Source organism: Gekko japonicus, unplaced genomic scaffold (assembly GCF_001447785.1).
Source record: "Gekko japonicus isolate JY-2015 unplaced genomic scaffold, Gekko_japonicus_V1.1 scaffold1545, whole genome shotgun sequence".
NCBI classification, from domain to species: Eukaryota; Metazoa; Chordata; class Lepidosauria; order Squamata; family Gekkonidae; genus Gekko; species Gekko japonicus.
The window spans coordinates 242,633-261,603 of NW_015161442.1; the positions used below are offsets into that span (position 1 = coordinate 242,633).

General features: G+C 42.1%; 1 protein-coding gene across 1 annotated transcript in view; it reads right to left on the reverse strand.

Moving 5' to 3' along the window:
* The window catches only part of TCERG1L (transcription elongation regulator 1 like), a 249,767-nt gene that overhangs the window by 184,126 nt on the left and 46,670 nt on the right, over positions 1-18,971 (reverse strand). Inside the window, exon 5 of the mRNA XM_015429033.1 lies at positions 13,534-13,692. Coding sequence (XP_015284519.1) covers positions 13,534-13,692 — 159 coding nt within the window. The remainder of the gene's footprint in view (positions 1-13,533; positions 13,693-18,971) is intronic.

The window sequence follows — 18,971 nt, forward strand, 5'->3', positions numbered from 1 at the left end:
ACCGGTTCTAAAACGGTTCTGTCTGAAATGACAGACCAGAAACCGTTTGGGAACCATTCCTCTTCCGGATTATATCGTCTGTCTGAAATTCCTCATTATGATCACAGTTCCCTCTAAGCTGTGCTAGGGGGTGCTGGTGCACAAAATTTTAAGAGATCTCAGGGGTTGTGAGCTTTTGCCCACAACACACCTTCTGAGGTCCACATTGGACCCCCTGGTCCAATCTTTTTGAAACTTGGGGGGGTAGAAGAGGCACCAGCAGCTGTGCTGCAAATTTGGTGCCTCTATCTAAAAACAGCCCCCCTCCCAGAGCCCCAGATACCGCCAGATTGAGTTCCACTGGGGAAAACTTACAGGTGCTTACACTGTTTCCCCACAGGGTGGCTTTTGTGGGAAAGAAAATGGTAGTGGAGAAAAGGTTAATGTTGACCTTTAGGGGTGTGCATTTGTTTATATCCAAGCCAAAAAAATAGCCAATAATCTTTCAGCTGAATATACATTTGAGTATTTTCTTGGCTATCTAAAATAGCTGAGCCCCCAAAATCCTGAAAATATTTGGGATTTTTCGAGACTGCCAGATAGCTGAAGTTAAAGGATGTTTAAAGGGATCGTGAGCCCTTCAAAAACCTTCAGAGTGAACTGTGGCTTGCAGAAGGCATTTAAATTCCTTTTCCCCCTCCGCTGAAAACAATGGAGGATGAGGGCACCTCCTTCTGGGGCCCATAGAATTGGACCCCCTGTGCTGCAAATTTGGTGCCTCCACCTCAAAAAACAGCCCCCCTCCCAGAGCCCCAGATACCCCCAGATTGATTCTCCATTATAGCCTATGGGGCCCATTGACTATAATGGTCCCCATAGGCTACAATGGAGCTTTTCAGTATGAATTCTAAGCTGCCTTGAGTCACAGTAAAAGCAGGATATAAATATTTGAATAAATAAGTAGTTTGGGCAGGTTGATAACATTTAAGCAACTTCCTGTTTGTTAGGTTAGGCAGGTTTCTGACAGTGATTTCCACCACTGTTATACTTGACCTGTAATGCTGGTTGTCATTTTTCTCTAAACAGCCCCGACAAACTCGAGTACAAGACTAAACCCCCCCCACAAAGTAGAGTACAAGAGTCCCCCCCCCAAGTGCAGGTATGTTTTCTAAGGTTCAGCACAAGGTAACAGTCCAAGGCCAGGTCTACCAATATAGTGGACTGGGGTGGGTAACCTGTTCTCCAGAGGCCAGGTCTACCAATATAATGGACTGGGGTTGGTAGACCTCTGCTCTGGGGGCCAGGTCTATCAATAGTGTGGAAAGGGATGGGTAGACCAGTTCTCTGCAGGCCAGATTTACCAATACAGGTGAGTGAGTAGTGACCTGTTCTCCAGAGGACAGGTCTACCAATATAGTGGAAAGGGGTGCATGAAATTTGACTTGATTCTGTTTTCTCTTATAATGTTTAAATTATTCTTAAAATATAGTTTAAATTTAAAAGAATTTAGTCTGAAATTTTTACAAGGTTATGGAAATAATCTTCTAAAAAACTAATGTACATGATAGTCAAATGTAGACTCGCTCACAACTTTAATGCTACTAGCTTTCTTCACTCACGAAGTAGAATTTCTGCTCACAATACTGTGGAGCTTAGAGGGAGCATTGATTGTGATCAACTGAAAAAATCACAGGCACAAAACAGGGATATTTTATTTATAAGTTTAGTAGAACAGCCTAGCCCATTTTTTTTAAAAAAAGAAAGAAATTAGGGCTTAATCCTATGAACTGTGAACTAGGTTTTGCTCAAAGGATATAACTTTTCAGCCTTCTCTTCTAACTGCAGCTCCCCCCCCCCACAGCCTCTAAAATGCTGCCTCCATGGTTCAAGGGATACCCAGGTACACTTTGAAAGTAATGCTGTACAAATTAATGACATCTGCAGCTCAGATGTACATCTGAAGGAAATTCCGTCTGAGAAACATCACTTTAAATAGGATGTACAAATGGATACTTATCCAAATGTGCAGCCTCTTATTGTGTCCAAACTGGCCTGCAAGCAAGCGGGTTGCACCTAGCAGTCTTGGCAATGGGGAGCTTCTTCCACTTCCTTTTAACACCTACCTCTTATGAAATGTTTTTCACCATTTTCTAATACATCACCAAAAAGAGGGACAAAGGAATTCTGTAGATGGTGAAAATGTTTGCCAAATGCACACACATCTCATTTCAGTTCAGCATTACAGTCTAAAATCCCTTCGCTCTAAACTGCTGTCAAAGTGATGTAGAATCAGATTCCTCCAGCTGGACTAAAAAGACCCTATAACAAGGTGTATTGATATTGATTCACAGCCTGTATTGCCAAAAGCCTTATGTTTGTTTTATTATCTTTGTTAATCACCTTGGGACTGCCTGAAGATTCTGCCCAAGGATTTCACAGACAAAGTGATCTGGGAATATTACACAGGCCAAGGAAATTACTTTAATTTGCTCCACAACACATGATTTGTCACCTTCAAAACTGCTGCTTTCAGAAATAGTTGTAGCTGTCCTCTTAAGACAGGGAGGGAGAGGGTGAAGAGCACTCATCCCTGAGCCTAGCTCCTAATTTGCCACTCGTGGTTGGCCATGGGAATGTAAAGGGATTCTGCATGTTCACTCATTCAATTCAAACTTCAGTGACTCAAGTGGGTTCTTTTAAACTGAATGATGAAATTGCAGCTGCCATTTAAACTGAGGGATGAAGGGGAAGCTGTTGAACATATTTGATTTACAAGCATTGACTGAAGAAGTTGGCCATCAGTATTTATGTTCAGGGTTTGGAGACAGAGATGCCATTGGCTTAGAGAAAATATATCCTGCCCATTTAACAGAGACTTAATGTGTGGAAATGGGCAACTGAAGTTTTTCATGGCATGGAGGTAAATAACATCACCTGGTAATAGGGTTGCCAAGTCGCATTTGGGGATCATCTCCAAACAGCCCCGTTGCCAGAGCAACGCGTAGCGTCATGTCCTGGCGACGGTAGTGCGACGTGTCTCGCCGTCCCCGCGGCACAGATTCTGCAAAGACATGTGGATCCCCCACCATGATTTGGCGAGATTTGGGAGCCCTACCTGGTAAATAACATCCCATTAAGGTTCTATGCAAGGGGCAGGATGATTTTTTTGCTAGGTCATTAGGCAACCCTTCTTGGAGATCAGAATTTGTTTGTGATTCTGTCCCCGCAATCCATGCTGGCTGATACTGATGACTCATAATGATCAGCTGCTATTTAGTCAATTGTTGTAAACTGAAAAGTTGCAGGTTACAGGAAGCAGAGGGATTCCTTCTTCAACTGCAAATATAGGAGGCTGAAGTTGGTTGCTTATTCCCAGTTCTTTATTCATTCCTTAATTGTGACTTACTCATGAATTTGACCCAAAAAACCTTGGGTGGGCATTCCCATTTGGAGCCACCATTTTATGCACAACTAGTTCTCCCTGGTGAACAATGGACCGAGGCAATTATTACTACAGTACTATCAATGGCTCATACAGAGTTAGATAAGCAAGACTGGGCAATTAGTTTCCTAATCTATCAAACACATTTTCCCTCAGTGCCTTCAAATGTACTGGAAATTATTTCAGTAACACTATTGTTTGGTATAAATGACTTTGAAGCATCTCTATAACCCAATTATATAACCACAGAGACGACAATGCTGTTAAATAGATAGCTTGAAGATACGTATGACAGATTCTTCTATTTTACACTTTTGTACACATTACAACAAGCTTGCCCAATCTCAACTTTATAGAAGGCAAACACGGGAGGAGAGCTCATTATCATATTATCCAACAAATCAGATCATAAAAAATACAATGGTCTCCAGGGTTCACAGATGGTGTTCTTTCAAAGATTTATTTTGTTAAGGGTTGGGGCCAATAAGTCATGCTTTATAAATGTCAACATAGTGATCTTTTTCAGTGAAAGGCAGACTGCCTGTAAAATATACCCTACACATGGGATCATCTCTATATTAGATTATTTGTTTTCTTGATGTTTTCCCAATCATTAAGTTCTACAGAGAAACAGAAATGTAATTTTGTTCTTGGCAGCAGAGTACTACTTTTGACCAATTGACGGTTTTTTTTTCCTTTCAAGGGAAGGAACTTTAATTTCACTTCAGTATCTTGTCAACTGTTCTACAGAAAATATCATGAGTAAGCTGCTTTTCAGGAGAAAACAGGTACTAGATATATTACTCTAAGAAGCATTTCTGCTAAAGCTATGACCTATGTGGAGTCCTTCTTAGACAATGACCCTGAAACATGAATGGGGGGCAGCAGTTCAGAAAACAAATTCTGTCCCAATCATAATTCACATTCATTCAGCCAACCAACAGCCATTCTCCCAGTAGTGCTTCTCTGCTTGGGTTATGTTTCAAGGTGTCCAACAGCTCCTTTCTTGCACCAGCTGTTCCACCCACTTGCTGACTGCAGCTGTGGAAAAGACAGCAAGGTGGAAGCTCACTCTCCCCCCAGCACCTGGAACACTTCTGTACTAGCATTAAAGGTGCTGGGGGTGGGGTAAAGAGTAGGAGAGGAAGACCTTCCTCCCCACCTCTTTGCTGCTGTTGTAAGAGCATCAGAAACTACCATGAAAGGAAGTTTGGGTGCTCATGGAGAGGAATTTGGAAAACTGACTGTGCTCCCATTTGTATTGTCAGGAGTACAATGGTGGTTTCACTCCAGGTAGGGAAAAGATACCCATTTTAAAATGGGTTGATGCTCATTAAAAATATATCTATATATTCAAAAGGCCCAATTCCAAATTAGGTGAGGGGTTGACCATTACAACTCTTGAACATATTGTTCAGAGGATCTTCACAAATTTTATTTGAAAAGGCATGCAGTCTACCCATTACCTCTCCACTTTAATCCATCCAAAACATAGAAAGTGAAATATACTGAGTTCTGAGTCATAGCATTGTGATCAGCTCATAGTTTATTAGAAGTATTAGGAACTAATGATACAGTATCAGGGTCGGAGCCTGCTTAAATCCCCAAACACACCACACCCAACACACCCACCCACAACCCGTGATAGACTATTTACAGTGCCCTAGCACCCATAGGTCCACTCCCAGATCCTGGGTGGCCGATTGGTCCGCACTAGGATCCAAGCTGGCTATTGTCTCTTGAGTGAAGCTTAACCCTAGCACTTGACCACGTGTTGGTCTGACTGCGTGTGTAGTCTGCGGTTAATACATAACAGTAAAATATCTCTAATCTCAGGCAAACAAAGATTATGGTGATCATGGATGATCATCCAGGGCTTTTTTTCTGGGGCAATGCACCGGAATGGAGTTCTGGAACCTCTTCGATAAAATTCTTTTAAAAATGTTTAAGAGTTCATGAGTTTTCAGTATACAGACTGAAAACTTCATTTCCCTCTTGAGAGTTCTGGCATCCCTTAAAAAAAAAAAAAAGCTCTGATCATTACTAAGGCTACCTTTACCACTGTGAATTTGGTATGCTGACTGTCTCAATCCCTTCAAGCATAAACCTGATACTATGGAAGCCTTTCCCCCATTAGGCTATCAAGAGGTTTGAGCTGAATGTTCATTGATAAACTTTTTAGGCTCGGGGTGGGGAGGAGAGAGTGAGTTTACACAAAAGATGCCTTCCTGTGCATCTATTTTGACCATTTTATAATTTTTGAATTGCAGCTATGCAATTCATCCACTCTTATAACAGAAAATAAAAATTGCCGCTGCTGAGTATCATTTTTTCATCCACTCTTATAACAGAAAATAAAAAGCCAGAGTGAGAGCAGAAAGCATCACCCACACCTTGTTGTGGCTTTAGATACTTCCATTATTGACATGTAGCCATATCTTACTGGCTACAAGGCACTGACATGAGTCTAACAGAGTGGGGACAATTCCCTCTTATGAATATAATGAACCAGGAAGTTAACATCGGACAATAATGGGGAAAGATCATTAATCCACTCTCTATCCTATGATACATGAGACAGTGAGGGGGAAAGGAGAGATTAACTCCACAGATATAGGCCTACCAGTGACATCATTCAACTGGAAAAGCTTGCCAATGCTTCTGCCAAAGCAGAATACTTTGACAGGTAGTTCTGTAAACTATTTAAACATTTAAACTGGAATGTCCAAGTGAGGGGAACTAAGCCATGTTCCCTCTTGTACCTTCCTCCACTTCTTGAAGCATTTTTCTCCAATCCAATATCAGATATTACCTGGGGTGCAAGAAACAAGGTAAAGTGTATTGAACACAGTCAAACAAGATGAAGGGCAGCCTTTAGCTTCCCTCACTCTCATGGACTGGGTTTGTTTATCAGAGAGAAAGAAAAACCCATGGGAATTCTGGGAGAGAAGTCAAAACCCAGTCACATGACAATTCATACTTGTCAGTGCAAGTAGGAAGCTTAATCCCCTCTAAAACAGGAATGCTTTGTCTCTTACCTGCCTGAAATTTGTGAGGGAAGATTCCTGAGGTAATTCTCTGAGAATGTGGTCCCAATTGTGTGGTACTTGAACACAAAATGTATTGTGCCGTTTCAAGTCCCACCCAAACAGAGCAATCTCTTATTTTTTACTTCTGCTTGTAATTTATCATATGACACTTCATGGGTGAGACATTCAGCCCCTGAGAATTTTATTCCAGTTGGGTAGAGAGCAGCAACAACAAAAAAGTATATGTAAATATATTTGAAACCAAAGAGAAGGAATAAAGAGTATAATAAATTATCTGACCATGGTCCCGGTCACACGGGAGAATTTGATCCACAAGAGGGATGGATCGGGGGCACATCAAGCAGGCACAATCACACCGCAACATCTGGGAAGCAGCGCACACCCATCCCCGATCCGTCCCTTAGGCCCACAAACGCGCATCAAAAGGGTACTAGCAAAACAGCAGTACCTACCAGATGATGCGGGCCAACAAAAGGTGTCTGGTTGGGGAAGCACAGGTAGGCCGTCACAGCCGGCGCCGTTCCCCATCCCACGCATGCGCACAACCGCGCTACTGCCAGTTTGCTGCACACCGTGTGATCAGCTGCCGGGGCACGGAGCATGGAGCCGTGGGGGCATGTCGGATTGCCCTCCCACGGTTCTTTTTGCTCTGGCTCTGATTTGCCTCCCTTCAGCGGCGGATCATCCGGCTCGTGTGACCAGGACCCATGTGTATTAATTATAGTAAAGAGTATAAAACAGACATTACGAACAAACAGCAGCCCTTCACTCTGACCTCCCAGCAGCAAAGACAGCCGAGGCAGCAGGTGGTGTGAAGTCAGGGGCTGAGGGCAGCGACGGTGGGGGGATGGGGGAGCCAAGGATTGGGCAGGGGCCCATTAAAATGATGGGAAGGCATGGGCCCCGCATTAGCTATGGGCCTGCCATGGAACCTCGGTCAATGATGGCCAGTCCACCCAGAGTCAGGATACCGAGTGCTTCCTATCTTCACTGTGACTAATTCCAGAAGTTCAGGTCCTCCATCTTCTTACTGGAGTTAATGATAAATATCCACTCATATAAGAAAAATAAATCAGCATTCAAGAACACAATTCGGGTGGATGGTAATCCTGATACCTGTCACTGGTGACTCCAATCACCCAGCTACCAAAAATCAAGTTCCTTCCTGCCTGCGTAGCCCATCTTGAGTTTTATCTCGTTTGTTACCTGTGGGACATGGGATAGGCAGATGGAGAGCATAGACAAGCATGCAGCCGCAGGCATATTCTATTTATAACAAAATGCCAAGAACTGAAAGTACTTGAAAAGTCCTGAGGATATATAAACCAACCACTTGCACTAAAACCAGATGCACCATTTTTAATGTTCAATAGGCTCAAGTGGAAATGAAAACCGCCATGACAGCTCTCTGCCAGCACATCATATGCTGCCACTACACTGTGTAAAATTAAGATTTATGTATGGACAGATTAATATTTGGAGTAAGATTAAGTTTTGGAGCAGAGGTCCATCAGTGGCTATTAGCCACAAGGTATACATGGAGCACTATTAGCCACAAGGTATAGATGGAATGCTATGTCTGGGGTGGTGATTCTCTGTATTCTTGGTACTTGGGGGAGCACAGTGGGAGAACCTCTGGAGTTCTGGCCCCGCCGGCGGACCTCCTGATAGAGTTGCCAGGTCCCCTCATCACACCAGTGGGGGGTTTGGGGGATGTTCCAGGGGTGGGTGGTGATGTCGCGCAATGTGCTGATATCACCCAAAAGTGAAGTCAGCACGTTGGCGATGTCATAGGCAATACTCTGCTTTTTGAGCAAACTCTATGGTAAAAATGGTCTCAAAACATAGAGTTTTGCCCAAAAAGCAGAGTGTCACCCCCCCCCAATATGTCAAACGTGCTGATGTCACTTCTGGGTCGGGGGAATTTTCCCCCACAGGGCAGCTGGCTGGCGGCAGGTAGAAGCCCACAAAAGTGGGGGATCCCCCACCCCCACCTGAGGAATGGGAAACCTACCTCCTGATGAGATCTGTGTTTTGGCCACTGTGTGATACAGTGTTGGACTGGATAGGCCATTGGCCTGATCCAACATGGCTTCTCTTATGTTCTTATGTGTACAGCAATTTCCAGCTGCAATCATTAGTTCAATAGCTGGACCACTGGTTGTTAAGAATGTACAGATTTTAGCCTTAGGATGGGGCAACATGAACCTGATGATCTGAAGAGTCACTCCTAATCCACATTCATGCCAGATATTAACGTCCTTATGCATTATCGTCAAAAATGCCATGCAAACAGGAACAAACAAGGCCTCACTTGCCAGAGGTGTCTGCCCTGTTCAAATACTCTGTTTTCAGTTTTGCTTGTTTCAAAGTCTTATTGTGCATTCTGCAGGAGAGGATATCTATGAATAATGCAATTTCTTGTGCATGATTGATAATGGGTTTATTGCTCAGGCACTCCTAACATGCTATTTGATATCCTATCAGCCTTATTTTCCAAAGGAAAACAACTGCTGTCGAAACCTGACATGTTTATCATTGCAAAGCCAAGCCAAGCCAGTTATCAAAATAGAATAGCTCTTGCTATTACAATCACTTGTCGAGCCTCAGGTAGTTCATATAAAGTGCATACTATAATACCCGTGAATTTTCAAAAAATGCATTTTGCAGGTCTGCCAAAAACTGCCACAGGTCCCCAGTCAAAGATATCTCCTGGGCCCCATCCCAGCACACAGACCCAAGCCAAATCTGATTTGAAATGAAATCCTATGACTCACCCTGATGCTCACACCCCAGTGTGAGCAAGGCCCCCAGGATTTTGTTCTTCACATCCTCCTCTCTTCTGGGAGCCCTGGCATTTGACTACTACCTCTGTCTGAAGTGCTTTACTGGCTACACTTAAAGCGCTCTTGCCTAGAAGGATATAGGACTGTTCTTCTCCTTTACCGATTAAGATATGGCTACTCTGCCCTCGCTTTGACCTTGATGGCCCAGGCTAGTCCAATCTCAACAGATCTCAGAAGCTAAGCAAGGTCGGCCCTGGTTAGTACTTGGATGGGAGACCTCCAATGAAATTCAGGGTTGCTACGTGGAGGCAGGTGATGGCAAGCCACTCGATTTGTCACTTTTCTTGGAAACCCTAGGGGGTTGCCATGAGTTGGCTGCAACTTGATGGCACTTTCCACCACTACTCTACCCTTGAGGGTCCTCAAAAGATCTTTACCAATGATGCAGAAAAGCACAGATAGCCAATACAGCGGAACGTTGAACTATACATAAATCCTGACTCTGGATCACTGCTGCAGTGTGTTAGAAGTGTTCTTCCTATGTCTGGCAGGAGACCTACTATAACAGCATGAACTTCAAACAGCCTTCAAGGATAGGCTTATATGGATATACAATTCAGTTTTAAAACCTTTGGAAACTAGCCAAAAAATGCTATGTTTGAAATACTGAAAATACTTCATAATCTGAATTTCATAATTCTGGATATTCAGAATAATACTGAATATTCCAAATCCTGTTAACATCTTTCCTGCTTGGAAAATGAAATTAAAACATAACCCCCCAGACAGTATGGCAGTGTGGGTGGGGGGAAGGGAGTTGAGCATGGTTCTGCACGCTCCACTGTGCCAAGCCCAATGATAACTGAAGTAGCCACTTGTCCTTCCATCACTAGCTGCCCATTATGCCAGTCTGCTGAATGATGCTGCCCAGGTTACTTGCTTCCCCCCACTCTAGCTATCCTCTGCTTCACTGTTGGCCTTGGTCAGGGTTCACTTGAACTGCTCAGGGTTCTGAATGCCCAGACTGCAGTCACAGCCCAATGACCTGGCCCAGCTGTCTGGCAATTGTAGCTATTGCTTTGTCTGCTCTGGTCTTTGGAGTTAGAAAAAGAACTGGGGAAAAGTCAAATGTTAAAGGACATTTTTTTTAAGTGGGTTGTCCTGTTTTTAGTGGGAAATTGATGTTTCATATTAATTTGAATGGAATTTCAAATATCCAGAAATTTTGAATTTTTAAAAATTCTGAATCAGATCACAATTTGTTGTGTGAATTGCAAATCTGAATGTTGGTGCTCTCTCTCTCTCTCTCTCTCTCTCTCTCTCTCTCTCTCTCTCTCTCTCTCTCTCTCACACACACACACACACACACACACACACACAGAGAGAGAGAGAGAGAGAGAGAGAGAGAGAGAGAGAGAGAGAGAGAGAGAGAGAGAGAGAGAGAGAGAGAGAGCGCATGCCAGTAGTACTGAATGTATTACAGTGATAAACAACATGCCCAATGATTCTGCTTTATCCCAGCAGAGCTGGTAAAACACATTTCCACCCATCATTGTAACCTTGAGTTCCAGGGTGAATATCTGGTATGTTCCAGAGCTAAGAACTTGAAAAACTAGAAGAAGGGCTGAGTCCGGCCATCATTTCCACTGCTGAAAAAGGGAGGCAGGTACCCCTTCACCACCAAATCACAAATCCTACATGGACAGAAGTTATGTGGGATGGAGGCTGTAGTAATAACAAGTAGAATTAGGTGAGACTGGTTGGAAAAAAATTGGCTGGATCCACCAGAGGGACATTGGATTATCATCTCACTACAGATGCTAATTTTCTGCCCCCAAGTTTTTCCCTTCTGCTTTAATCAGGCTGATTACAATATGTATTGTACTTTTGTATCCTTTACAAGCATTCTTTGCAGTGCCCCTCCCATCTTCTGACTGGAATACAAAGACTCAGATCTCCAGTCCTACCTGTGTCTGACAAAGTGAGCTTTGACTCTCGAAAACTCATACCCTGAAACTCCTGCAGGTCTCTAAGGTGATACTGGACTTGAATCTAGCTGTTCTACTGCAGACCAAAATGGCTACCCTCTGAAACAATCCCTAACTTAAGTTGCTCTTCCTTCAATGAAAGTCTCCTTAGACTTCAGGCTTTGCTCAGTGAAATGGTAGGAGACAGGCAAGTATTTCTTCACCTAAAATAGGGATTGAACTAGGGTTGCCAGGTCCAAATGACAAGCCAGCGGGGGACTTACCAAAACATTCTGGGAGAGGGGAGGGAAGAAGCACATCATACACCTCCAGGTGATGCAGGCACATCAGGGACATTGAGGACAATTTGCCTACATCACCTGAAAGTGATGTAGGAACATCGGGGGTGATGCTCTAGTCTTTGGGCAAAACTTTGTGGTTTGAAGCTAATTCTACCATAGAGTTTTGCCCCAAAACCAGAGCATTGCCTCCTAATGTCACTGATGTGCCTACATCACTTTCAGGTGACTTAGGCGCATCCCCCACTGGCCAGTAGGCCAGTGCCGGGGTGGAGCACCAGAAACCAGGGGAGGGTCCCCCATGTGCCAGGGGGACCTGGCAACCCTAGATTGAACAGAGAACTGCTTACATAGCTGTAAACACAGGCACCCTTAATATACACATACATAAAAATGCACACCCTTAGTGCACACACATGTCGATCTAGCACCCTATCTGTTCTCCAATGTATATAACAGTATTTTAATGTGAAAGCAACTCCATTTCTTTCAATACATGGAGAAGTGTTATATGTACATTCCTTTGCATATGTGGAACGTATTGGTTTATTTGAGATTTTATAACCACATAAATTCTCAAAGTGGAAAACAATATTAAAAATTTAAAAGACATTTTAAACCTTCAAGCAAATAATAAAAAATTGAATCAGCGGTATTATTTTAGCAATAAGGAAAGCCAAACAAAACCTACTAGACTTCACTGTAAAAGTGAAAAGCTTGCCCACAATGAACAGCCCTTGATCAAGTTCTTTGATCCCTTGGAATCTCAAGTGACAGGGAGTGCTCAGTTTATTATTGAATATAATTGTGCCAATCTTGTTACCAAATTTCATGACAACTCATATCTAAAAATTCACGTTTCTTTTAAGGTTTCTTGTCAATGATAATGTTCAAGCAATGTTAATGACATTTGATAGAAATATTGCCTGTTTCTATATAAATGGTTTATAAATTGCATTAAATGGTATACAAATGACATAAAGGAAACAAACAAAAATTGGAGATTTTCCAAAGAAAGTCCTTTTGACTGTGTACAGAAATGGAAAGAAATCACAAAACATGTATCTGCCCATAGATAAATTCACCCTCAGAAAAAGAACAGCACCTGCAGCAAAGACTCAATAGAGAACCAGAAAGATGTTATATGCTCCTGGCACTAACACCCATCAATCAATCTTGCCACCACATTCTGATCTCTGTCCCTTCAGTGAACCCTATGAGGAAGCCTTTGAAAGTGTGAGAATTCCACGTCCCAATTTAAGCTATTCATTTCTCCTCTGGATACTGGACTCATTCCATTCTCTTTGTGAAATGGACTGAATTATGCATTGATTCCTTGAGTATTTTCCTGAACGATATCCTAATTTTGTGACTTTGAGGTGAAGGACATTTCACTGAATGAACTGCTTATTTTATTCTACACCTCCCTGTTCATAAAATCCATTCTTTTTCACAACTTCTTGCCACTCCTTCCTGCACCGTGGCTGGCAGTGGCTTTCATAACAAGATAATGTTGTGTTTGCACAGCAAACCTGTTCTCCACACTTTGGGAATTCAAACAACATGTGTCAACACTTCCAGGAAGATCTCACACAACACTGAATTCTGTTTGTCACATGATGCCAACATATCATTTCAACCACTGTCAACTCATCATTAAAGGCCATGTAGTTCAAGAAACTGAAGAAAATAAATGAATATTGCAAAAGAGGGCTCTAACACAAGTCCCCAAAGTGGGCAGAAATGAAAAAGACACAGAATATTATCTCCTATTCAGTGGGGAGGTCAGAGAAATTTGGTACTTGGTCAGGACCTACCCTTGTCATTTTCAGCCCTGACCTCAAAGATGAAGCTGCCATAAAGCATTCTTCATTGACCACAACTTCGATTTCTGTTAATTTGGAACTCCACATCATGAACTCTATCATGCAGCAGTTTGGTCTGGTTCACCATTCAGGAATCACAGAGATAAAACTATAAAGTTCTAGGGATCAAAATCCAGGCCCTTACCTGGGAAAGGTGATGTCAACACTGGTATTTTGATTGGCGACAAGGTGAGCACGTGGCATGGCTGAACACTGGCTGTTGATGGTCCCTGAGGGGCTTCTGCATCTACTGACACCATGGCTGCGGCAAACGCAATTCTCTGGTTACTGCCAGCATGTTTACCTGTGGAAAAATCAAGTATGGTTTGTATTATTTTTAGGAAACACTAGAAAATGCTGCCATTCACATAAATTGGTTACTCAATGACCTGATGCTGCAGTAGTGCTGCAGTAAAGCAACAGATGGTGTCAAAACGCTCCCATATCATTGGCATGAATAAGACACATCAGTGTTTAGGCCTCTCAGGATAGAAATATGGCCACTACTGTGTACTACTATATCTCCTCTACAGTGTATGAAGAAGGTTGTTTGAGAATGTGTGTGGAACAGTGGATTAACTGGGTTTATATAAAGAACACTAAGTTTCAAGATCTTTCTCAGCCATAAAGCTCACTGGAGATGATGTCAGAAGAAAGGCGGTTCTTCACAGCCATATAATGAGAATTACACTTATGCGGTTTCTGAAGCAACTGTGAAAGGCAGAATGAAAGTTAAGAATGAAATGCAATCTCACAACACGGTTATGACATATCATAAGTCTCATTCAAATGGATTCAAGTCCAGTGGCACCTTAGAAACTAAGAACATGGGGGGGGGTATAAGTGCCCTTTGTCAGAAACAAGTTGTAATGGAGATTTCTGAGTCTTTATATCCCAGTCAGAAGGTGGGAGGGGTGTTACAAAGAAGGAACTCAGGATGCAAAGGTACAATACCTATTGTAGAACAAAGTTTGAGTCCAATGGCACTTTTAAGACCCACAAAATTTAATTCAAGGTATAAGCTTTCAGAAGAAGTGTGCACACAAAAAGCTTATACCTTGAATTAAACATTGTTGGTCTTAAAGGTGCCACTGGACTCCAACTTTGGTCTTACACATGAAAGCTTATACCTTGAATTAAACTTTGCTGGTGTAGTGGTTTGGTATAGTGATTTGGTGTAGCCAGTTTGGTGTAGTGGTTATGAGCCTGGATTCTAATCTGGGAGAACTGGGTTTGATTCCCTACTCCTCCACATGCAGCTGCAGGTGTGACCTTGGATCATTCATAAGTTCTTTCAGAGCTGTTCCCTCAAGGGCAGTTCTTGAAAAAAGCTCTCTCAGACCCACCTACCTAACAGGGTGTCTGTTGTGGGGAGGGGAAGGACAAAGGAAATGGATTGTAAACCTTCGGGTCTTCCTCCACCACTGGATTTCAACTATGTTCTGCTGCTTCAGTCCAACATGGCGACCTGCCTGAATGCATATTGTAATCAGCTAGATTAGAGCAGAGGGGAAATGCTTGGGGGCAGAAGCATCTGCAGTGATATAAGAATCCTACGTCCCTCTGAAACTATCTTCATTCAAGTGACATCACTCTTGGCGCTTCAGCTTTTAATCTCTCTGTAATCAGTACCTATCTACCTCAGACAACTGCTTTGAGAACGAAATGAAATGAGGATATATTGCATTCCTTGAGCCTCTGAGAAAGAAATTTCTAATAATAATCAGTCACTGTATAGCTGGGAAGATAACCCAATTGGTGTGACTTTCAAGAATGTAGCTAGTAGTTCAAAACAGTCAGCAATGGTGTGTCAAAACTAAGTAGTTAAGCAAGGAATTTATCTTGCAATTAAATATGTGTACCTTATTTTGTGTGTTTGCTGCAGTGGTTCAGAGGTTAAGATGCTGAGCTGCAGACCGGAGGGTCTGTAGTTCGGCAGTTCAAGACCCTAGTGCCATGTGATGGAGTGAGTTCCCGTCTCTGGCCCCAGCTCCTGCCAACCTAGCAGTTCAAAAGCAAGATATTGCAAGTAGATAAATAGGTACCACTTTGGTGGGAAGATAACAGAATTTCATGTGCCTTGGCATTTAGTCATGCTAACCACATGACCACGGAAATGTCTTCGGACAGGCCTGGCTCTTTGACTTGGCAACGGAGATGAGCACCGGCGCCTAGAGTTGTATTTGACTAGCTTTCAAGCAAGGGAAACCTTTACCTTAGAACATTAATACCTAGATGTCCAATGGTTTTGAAGCAGCTTATAAACAACTAAAGTAATCATAAGGACGTTGTATCAATATCAGGAGTTTAAAAGGAACATAGAAATCTGATGACAAATTTAATTATTGCAGTGAGAATGATGTTAACACAGGTACTGAATAAGCAAATAACTCCAGAAAAAGAAGGTTGGTTACTAAGAGTTTGGTATGTCATGATAATGAAGAAGCATAAAACTTATAAATATGTGTGGAAAAGAAAAAGCTGGACATGGAATGAAGTTTTTTTTAAAAAAAATTAAATGTATGCAATACACTGGATAGATTTAAGAAGTACTGGAATGCATCTAATTTAAGGATTACCGTGTGCGTGTGTTTTGTGCATCAAGTTACTTTCATTGCACGACAACTCTATGAATTAATGACCACCAAAACATCCTATCATTAATAGCCTTTCTCAGGTTTTGTAAACTAAACACAATGGCTTCCTTTATTGACTCAGTACACCTCACACTGGGTATTCTTCTTTCCCCTCCTGCCTTCATCTTTTCCAAGCATTATTGTCTTTTCCAGTGAGTGTTGTCTTTTCATGATGTGACCAAAGTATAAGAGCTTTGGTTTAGTAGTTTTAATCTCTAGGGAGAGTTTGGGCTTGATTTGATCTACAACCCACTTACTGATTTGTTTACCCTCTTAGAAAGAAGTTAATATGACTTTGAAGTTGTACATCTTTTCTTTCTTTCTGTACAGGTATCTGATTTTTATTATTATTATATAAGCACACAAACAAACAAGGCATTGGTTACAATAAATGTAATCAACAGAATAATCCATGATACCATAGAACAACAAGGCATTGGTTACAATAAATATAATCAACAGAATAATCCATGATACCATAGAACAACAAAGCAGATGAAAACAGTTGATTTGTACCTGCAGCCCAGTTCCTAAAAATCAAATTAAATAACTTAGCCTGAGGACTACATATATGATACACTTTTTCATATCAGTCTGGGAATATAAACTGCAAATAGAATGAACAGAAATTTGCACATGTGTATGCTATTGAGTCACACTGGCCTACAAAACTCCTGTTGTGTGTATAGTCCGTGGCACATACAGATTAAAGGGCAAGACTTTCATTGCTGCATGAACAGTAATAAAGAGGGGCAGTGTCAGGGTTACTGCCTTTCAAATACTGAGGTAATATGGCTAATTGAAATGAGAGCCCTATAAAAAGAGCACAGTTTTCTTGCAATAAAGAAGAATTAATCTCTTCCTTCCTAACTTCCTACAGGAAACGGGTTTCAGGGCAGACCTTTGGCGTTCAATCATGGCTAAGTATATTAACTAAACAAGGAAAATGGATAGTAAAAATCTTAAGAAAAGCTAATTTGACAATCACCAGCTGTTACCCTCTCTGTACTGAGCTGTGCATTCAAAAATTAAGCAATCATTAGCTTATTATGTCGTTTAGCAAATGTTTGCAGTTCAGACAGAAATCCTTCAGGCACTAAGAGGCAACAAATAATCTCGGGAAAAGCTCTGTTTGAACCAAGTCATGACTTCGGGCATTTTGGGGCATTGCTACCCCCCTCCTCCTTTCAAGTATATTTTCTCAGTTTTCTTTTGCATGCTAAACAGACCCTGGGTTCTGCTCCTTGATCACTGGGAATGCAAGTACCCTCAGCTAACAGGCAAAATTCAGCTGGTCAAGATGAAGGAACAAAATGAGCAAAGGTTCCCAGTTTCATTTTTGTTTATGGGCATTCATTTTTGTGCCAGCAGCTTAAATTGTCTGCCCTTCTTCGCTGTTGGTTTTGTAGAATCATTGGTACAGCGCACACATATGATAGATTAGATAGACAAACAGACAGACAATATATGCCACTTATATGTATAATCTACATCGTACATATAACATTATTGACGCAAAAAACAAAAACATTTGACGGGAAAAAATCAGGGTGGCGAAACAGAAAATGGCACAAAAATAAAGAATCACAGCTTTGATATGAGCAAGGGACATGAAAAATCGAAGTGGGGATTTTGTGACTGAAACAGCAGGGATGACAAAATCTTCCCTTTTGAACAAGATACTACAAAGGGAATAACACTAAGCATCCCTAGATTCCTCAGACGGCTATGTCATACACCAGATCTAGTTTAAAACATGCTTCTGCCCCAGACAGAGTCTTTCTGACAAACCTGGGTTATTTGATTTATTTAATTTAGGTATTTAAGCATTTTGCCCCACTTTTATTTCCAGTGAGGATCTAAGGTGGCTTGCAAAATACAAAAACACAATGCAAATAAACAAAGAGAAAACAAACTACAGTAATCACATCCTGATTTGTTTTTTGTTTGTTTGTGGCTCTATTGGCCCAGCCCCCTCAAGGCACCCGGCAACAAGGCAATGGGGTAAGAGCCAAGGCCCAGGAGCACTTTAGTTCTAGTCCTTTAGCTCACACCTCTGGCCAAGTTAAATACTTGCAACAAGACAGGAGGTAGAGGCCCTCAGACCAGATCTCATTCAACTTGCAAAAAGATGCCATGTTCCCAACCTTCCTACCCTTCAAACTTCTGGGAGTTGTAGGCCTAGCCGCCTCCTACTGCCACTCAGGCCTCTTAGGCTGGCTAGGCCGCACTGGCACAGTCCAGATCATGACACCCCCCCACCAGACCAAATCATGGGGTCCAGCCATCAGGAACCCCATTGATGAGGGCTGCATAACTGTGATCTGGGCAGGTTCCCACTTACCTATAAAAATAACTCACAATGCAAACAATAATAAACAGTAAACAACATCAACATCAACATTAACAGGAATGCAACATCAATTTCATTTCATTGCAGGCCCTCCTGGGTCAAAGATCTTCGCAAAGTTCTCTTCATCCGTAGTGGCAAGGCTTTTGCGGGGAGCAAGTTCCGAATTGGCTCCTAGCCATGCCATTAAGTTCAGAGGTTTTTGAAGCTGAGGCCGAGATTCCTTTTGAGACATCCATGTAGCTACTTCCAAATAAATGGTGTTTCTCCAAGCCTCATCCATAGAAAAATCACTGCCAGTTCCTAGTTCAAATGTCACACGATTAGGATCCACTGGCTCTGGCATACTACTAAAGTTCTCCAGAGGTTCTTCATCAAATCCTCCCCTCCTACTGGTGTCAGGTTGATTTTTGTGGTTGTCACTAATGGAAGTTTGTACTGGCACTACAAACTCAGTCTTAAAGAACAACTGATTTGCTTTCTCACCCTTCTGAGGGTCCTTTACCAAAGTCAGTCCACTGGTTTCCATGTTCTCTTTAGACTGCTTCACAACTCTTGGCTTTTCTGTTCCAACAGTGGAACTATTTTCAAACAGCT